Source organism: Oncorhynchus mykiss, chromosome 16, assembly GCF_013265735.2.
Source record: "Oncorhynchus mykiss isolate Arlee chromosome 16, USDA_OmykA_1.1, whole genome shotgun sequence".
Taxonomy (NCBI): Eukaryota; Metazoa; Chordata; class Actinopteri; order Salmoniformes; family Salmonidae; genus Oncorhynchus; species Oncorhynchus mykiss.
Window position 1 is genome coordinate 64,391,473 of NC_048580.1, and position 6,528 is coordinate 64,398,000.

At 47.7% G+C, this 6,528-nt stretch overlaps 1 protein-coding gene across 1 annotated transcript; it reads right to left on the bottom strand.

Annotated features, from left to right (window-relative positions):
* Window positions 1–155: 155 nt before the first annotated feature.
* On the bottom strand, window positions 156–5,937 carry LOC110492537 (kelch repeat and BTB domain-containing protein 12). The gene is made up of 10 exons (XM_036947545.1): window positions 5,735–5,937; window positions 5,292–5,498; window positions 5,022–5,203; window positions 4,819–4,951; window positions 4,336–4,569; window positions 3,899–4,248; window positions 3,438–3,711; window positions 3,117–3,267; window positions 847–1,044; window positions 156–775 (listed from the first exon to the last, which is right to left on the bottom strand). The coding sequence occupies exons 2-10, from the start codon at window positions 5,460–5,462 to the stop codon at window positions 615–617; spliced, it is 1,854 nt and encodes a 617-aa protein (XP_036803440.1). The 5' UTR covers window positions 5,463–5,498; window positions 5,735–5,937; the 3' UTR covers window positions 156–614.
* Window positions 5,938–6,528: the final 591 nt, after the last annotated feature.

Consider the following 6,528-nt stretch of genomic DNA (forward strand, 5'->3'; position numbering starts at 1 on the left):
TTCAATCAGACTTGTTTGTTTTCCGTTCCCCGGAAAAATAAACGCTTGAGATGGACATCAGTTAAAGACCAGTACATTGTTAAACTGTGAATATGTATTGTGGAAGGAGAGAAATAGGCCTACAGACCAGACATTTTATATTTGGAAAGCCTGAATGTCTTAATTTGTATTTTATTGAAACACAGAGTTCAGATGTTAGTACAGGCATCACATCATGCAGAGTCTGTGTGATAGGCTAGTAGTTTATAGCCCTCAAGCTCAACTGCCAGTTCTACTGCATTATTTAATGGACTGATTTAGACCTGGGACACCAACTAATGATCAGGTAGAACAGAAAACCAGCAGACTCCGGACCTCATAGGGTAAGAGTTGAATACCCCTGGTCTAAAGCTTAGGCTGTCCTTATAGAGTAAGTTTACAGAGCAATTGATTTTCATACCTTATCCTTTCATCTGAGGGATACCACATACAGTACTTATAAGCTTATAGGCTATCATGTCTTGACGATGAAACAAAGTTATAGAGTAGGCCTAGAGCAACATGAGTCCCTCTTTATGCAATATTGTCTCTGTGTTTTCTCTTCCTCTGAGTAGGCCATTTTTGTCCTGTGTCCATCAATGGTCAGAGCTCGGGGTTGAGAGATCACGGGGGTTGAGGTTGGCCACCAGACAGACGCTGTAGCTGTCATGCATGGCTGCTCGACGCTCCACCACCGTCCACACGTTGTCCTTGGGATCCAGCTCTAAGATCTCCTTGGTGATGATCTCATGGCGACCTGTCAAAATATGATTGATAATTGATTGATTCATTTATTGATTGATCAGTGTAAATGTGTTTGGTTCTCACCTGCCCCCTTGTAGTAGCCACAGAGGTACAGCTTGCCGTCCACCTCCCCAATGTTGGAGGCATTGGTTCGTAAAGAGAGGAGAGCTGTGGGGAGGGTTGGCCCTGACCTCCAGGTATCTTCTTCTGGGTTGTAGATCTCCACTGAGCTCAGGCAGCGACGAGATTGGCCACGGTCCTCCCCCTCACACCCTATACCCCCTGGAGAACACACATATGCACTGAAAATAAATATAAACATAACATGTAAAGTGTTGGTCCCATGTTTCATGAGCTACAATACAAGGTCCCAGACATTTTCCATATGCACAAAAAGCTTATTTCGCTCAAATTGTGTCCACAAATGTGTTTACATCCCAGTTAGTGAGCATTTCTCTTTTGCCAAGATAATACATCCACCTGACATGTGTGGCATATCAAGAAGTTGATTAGACAGCATGATCATTACACAGGTGCACCTTGTGCTGGGGGACAATAAAGGGCCACTCTAAAAATGTGCAGTTTTGTCACACAACACAATGCCACAGATGTCTCAAGTTTTGAGGGAGCATGCAATTGGCATGCTGACTGCAGGAATGTCCACCAGAGCTGTTTCCAGATAATTTAATGTTAATTTCTCTACTGTAAGCTGGCTTCAATGTCGTTTTTGAATACTTTCCAAAGGCACTGTACATGTGGTGTGCGGTTGTGAGGCCCGTTTAACGTACTGCTAAATTCTCTTTTTGACTTTTTCCACATTTTGTAATGTTAAAGCCTTATTCTAAAATGGATTAAATTGTTTTTTCCCCTCAACAATCTATACACAATATGCCATAATGACAAAGCAAAAACAGGTTTTTAGACATTTTTGCAAATTTATTTTAAAAAAATTGAAAAATTAAATATCATTATTCTGACCCTTTACTCAGTACTTTGTTGAAGCTCCTTTGGCAGTGATTGCAGCATCGATTCTTCTTGGGTATGACACTACAAGCTTGGCACACCTGTATTTGGGGAGTTTCTCCCATTCTTCTCTGCAGATCCTCTCAAGCTCTATCAGGTTGGATGGGGAGTGTTGCTGTATAGCTATTTTCATGTCTCCAGAGATGTTTGATTGGGTTCAAGTCTGGGCTCTGGCTAGGCCACTCAAGGACATTCAGAGACTTGTCCCAAAGCCACTCCTGAGTCTGAGGTCCTGAGTGCTCTGGAGCAGGTTTTCATCAAGGATCTCTCTGTACTTTGCTCTGTTCATCTTTGCCTCGATCCTGACTAGTCTCCCAGTCCCTGACGCTGAAAAACATCCCCACAGCATGATGCTGCCACTACCATGCTTCACGGTAGGGATGGTGCCAGGTTTACTCCAGACGTGACGCTTGGCATTCAGGACAAAGAGTTCAATATTGGTTTTTATCAGACCAGAGAATCTTGTTTCTCATGGTCTGAGAGTCTTTAGGTGCCTTTTGGCAAACTCCAAGCGGGCTGTCATGTGCCTTTTACTTAGGAGTGGCTTCTGTCTGGCCACTCTATCATAAAGCTTGTCCTTCTTGAAGGTCCTCCCATCTCCACAGAGGAACTCTGGAGCTCTGTCAGAGTGACCATCGGGTTCTTGGTCACCTCCCTGACCAAGGCCCTTCTCCCCTGATTGCTCACTTTGGCTGGGAGGCTAGCTCTAGGAAGAGTCTTGGTGGTTCCTAACATCCTCCATTTAAGAATGATGGAGGCCACTGTGTTCTTGGGGACCTTCAATGCTGTAAAATAAGAATTTGTTCTTAACTGACTTGCCTAGTTAAATAAAAAATGTTCCGTTCACTATTATGTTCCAACTGTTTTGACCCTCATGCCTCCATCTGGATGAAGTGAGAAAAATAAAGACAGAAAACGTCCATTGAAAGACGTGCTCTAACCTGGCATGTAGATCTCTCCATTGAAAGACGTGCTCTAACCTGGCATGTTGATCTCTCCATTGAAAGACGTACTCTAACCTGGCATGTAGATCTCTCCATTGAAAGACGTGCTCTAACCTGGCATGTAGATCTCTCCATTGAAAGACGTGCTCTAACCTGGCATGTAGAATTCTCCATTGAAAGACGTGCTCTAACCTGGCATGTAGATCTCTCCATTGAAAGACGTACTCTAACCTGGCATGTAGATCTCTCCATTGAAAGACGTACTCTAACCTGGCATGTAGATCTCTCCATTGAAAGACGTGCTCTAACCTGGCATGTAGATCTCTCCATTGAAAGACGTGCTCTAACCTGGCATGTAGATCTCTCCATTGAAAGATGTGCTCTAACCTAGCATGTAGATCTCTCCATTGAGTGTGGCGACTCCACAGCGGTAGCGTGAGTATCTCATGTTTTCACACTCTATCCACCGGTCCTTGCCTGGGTCAAACTGGAACACACGGCTACTCAGCCTGTCTGGCTCATCGTCTGGACGGTCCGACTGGAGGGGGACGAAGGAGGGGTGGAGAGAGAGGATGGGGGTGAGGAAGGGAGAAGGGAGGAGGATCAGAGTTTTTCCCAAGTTGCACTTTGTAACAAAAAAGCATAAAAAGCATCATATAACCTATATGTGATTGATTGAGTGGTTTTTTGACTGACATTCCTGCTCACCTGTGGCGTCCAGCCCCCCAGCACGTAAAGGTGGTCCTTGAGGCTGACCACACAGTGACAGGCCAATGGGAGAGGCAGAGGAGCGAAGCTCAGCCAGGACCCGCCCCTTCTCAGCGACCACCTCTCAACACTGTTGGTGATGATGTAATGGTTCCTGACCTTCATCTGTCCCCCCAGCAGGTAGAGGGCATCACCTAGTGCCGCCAGGGCATACATGTCCCTGTACCCCACCCAGCATAGCTCCTCCCAGCTGCCCTCACAAGACCGATCATACCTGGGCAGACAACAGAGGACAGGTATGTATTTTACACACACACACACACACACACACACACACACACACACACACACACACACACACACACACACACACACACACACACACACACACACACACACACACACACACACACACACACACACACACACACACACACACACACACACACACACACACACACCTGTACATCCCCAGCCTCTTGGTCCTGTGTTCGTCCTCCTCTTCTACAGCCACCACTATGCTGTTGTCCCTTGTCACCGCCCCTGCCGTGATCGCCCCTGTCCCCTTCACTGGAGAGGGGATGTAGTACGTCCTTCTGGCCTGGGGGGCGAAGCATAAGCTGAGGTCAGCCTGACCCCCCCGGCGGGCTGGGACGCCCCCTTCATCAGTCCCCCCCAGGCAGAGGAGCAGGTCTGTGGTCTCCATCCCGTAACGCAGGGTGGGGCGAGGAGGGGCAGCCGCCACAGAGAGATAAGAAGTCTGAAGAGCCGCGTCGATCATCCCGAAGCATTCCGCATCCCGGAGCAATACCTGCAACCATACACTTACAATTAGTAGGGTGGACATAGCTTTAAAATCTCCTTCTCTCCATCCTCCTCTTTCTCTTTCCATCCTCACCGGGTTTCTCCTCCTGGCCCTCCTGAGGAAGTTGGGGTCTATCAGCTCCAGTCGTACCCGCCTGAGGAGCTCCACGGCCTGGGCCTCACTCTGCTCATCTCCCCTGCGCTTCTCCACCCAGCGCAGCACCAGTTCCAGGACGCTCTCCTCCTGGGTCACATTCAGGTCGTCTGAACCCAGCAGACCCCCCAGACTCTGGGCGTCCAACTCCAACACCTCCTCTTCCTGACACACCTGAAAGGAGAGGGGAGGAGGGGAGAGAGAGAGAGAGAAAGAGAAGAGAGGTGATACAAAGAGATGACGTTGTGAGTGAGAGTAGGTAATACATTTAATAAATGTTTATATGTCAGACCGCTCTGTTTAATTCTGCCTGTAGACAGATGCAGGGAACTACTGCTCTCTTGTGGTGAGAAGAGGAAATGGACATGACTGTGGCAGTTGGGAAGAATTATACTCAGATTATACTGAATGATATGGTCCTACCTGGGCAAAGTGACGACACAAGTATCTCAGGGCGAGGTCTGCCAGGTCAGCGGCCCCCAGGTCTCTGGCCCAGTGGTACAGTCCTACACAGTTGGAAGTATCCATGCTGTCCAACATGTAGCTCTGACACAACCTGTAATAGTGACCATAATGTAGTGATTGTATTAGTCGTGTTATGGCTAACAGTAGCCACCTGAACTCACCTGAATGCCCCGTCTATGTGCAGCAGGAAGGCAGCAGCGGCCACTCCCTGAGTGTTGTCGTGGGAGAGAGGCAGCTGGGCGCGGTACATGTACCCCAGGAGCAGCTCCAAGCTCTGGGCAGGAGTGTCCCTGAGAGGCACCTCACCTCCACGGGTCTCCCTCAGACCACAGGTAAACATGGCCTGGAGGGATAAAAGAAGTATGGTAAACACCATGGTAAAATGGTCATATTTATTTTGGGGTTCATTGAAACAAGCACAATTATCTTACCTGGAAGTAAGGGCTGAAGGCGGATAGCACCACCCGGTGGCAGGGGAATGGAATGCCCTCGGCCAGGAGAACCACGTCAGTCAGTTCCCTGGCCCCCCACATCCTCTCCAGCTGCCCCAGCAGAAGAAGTCCATGTTCAGCCTGACCAGGCACCATCACCTGGGGGTCCATCTCTCACCTTGGAGGGTGAAGATGGCTCTGCTAACCCTGGAGAGAGAGAGAGAGAGAGAGAGAGAGAGAGAGAGAGAGAGAGAGAGAGAGAGAGAGAAGAGAGAGAAGAGAGAGTGGGGACATCAGAAATAGACACAACGGTGTGTGTAACACTACACCAGGGCAGACATGCTCCTTGTACACCCCACACGACAGACATTGAGCTGTAGCGGTAGAGGTAGATTAAGAAGCAATACCATGACATTAGTTTACTCTGATCAGAGCTACTGTACCAGCAGTCTGCAGGACAACCTCTCCAGGGCTTGGTGCTTCTCTTTCAGGACTGGAGTCATGTCAGTTGCATTGTATCATAGTGGAGAATGGAGTTGTGTCTCTGTCAATGGCCGTTGCTGTGTCTGTCCCTAATACTGTTTGGTTGCTGTTTGTCTCTCTGTGTGTGTGTGTGTTTGTGTGTGTGTGTGTGTGTGTTTGTGTGTGTGTGTGTGTGTGCGTGTGTGTGTGTGTGCGTGTGTGTGTGTGTGTGCGTGTGTGTGTGTGTGCGTGTGCGTGTGTGTGCGTGTGTGTGTGTGTGCGTGTGTGTGTGTGTGTGTGTGCGTGTGTGTGTGTGTGTGTGTAAACAGGTTTTAAATAGATCAGTGCAAGGGAGCCATGTGTCTCTGCTGTAGTTCAGTCAGGGCTAAATGCTTTGCTGAAAATCTGTGCACTTCTCCCATTGACTCTGATGCATGATGCATCTACAGAAACCGCAACGATCAAACTATCTATGGCTCCACCCAGTATCAAAATATACTAAACGTTTTGATAATAGTTGGTATTCACAGTGCTTAGTGGTACTGTTAAAATGTCATTTCAAGCATTTTTCCAATTTGATGTATTATTTCACCTACAAAGAAGAATTGTTGTTGGCAAATAGGTCAGAATGAAATAGTGTACAGTTGAAGGAGATTGGCTACTACTGTACGAAAGTCCACAGAGGACATATGAATTTAAAAAGGATTCCCATGTTAGGTCGTGATCACAACATATTTATCTCATGATCACGACATAATAAAAGTTGTTTTGTCGA

Excerpts from the sequence above, each read along its gene's own strand:
- LOC110492537 (XM_036947545.1), bottom strand. The coding sequence starts at position 5,462 with ATGGACCCCCAGGTGATGGTGCCTGGTCAGGCTGAACATGGACTTCTT. Across the intron at positions 5,204-5,291 it reads CCTTCAGCCCTTACTTCCAG|GCCATGTTTACCTGTGGTCT; the intron begins GTAAGATAATTG and ends TTATCCCTCCAG. Across the intron at positions 4,249-4,335 it reads GGGCCAGGAGGAGAAACCCG|GTATTGCTCCGGGATGCGGA; the intron begins GTGAGGATGGAA and ends GTATGGTTGCAG.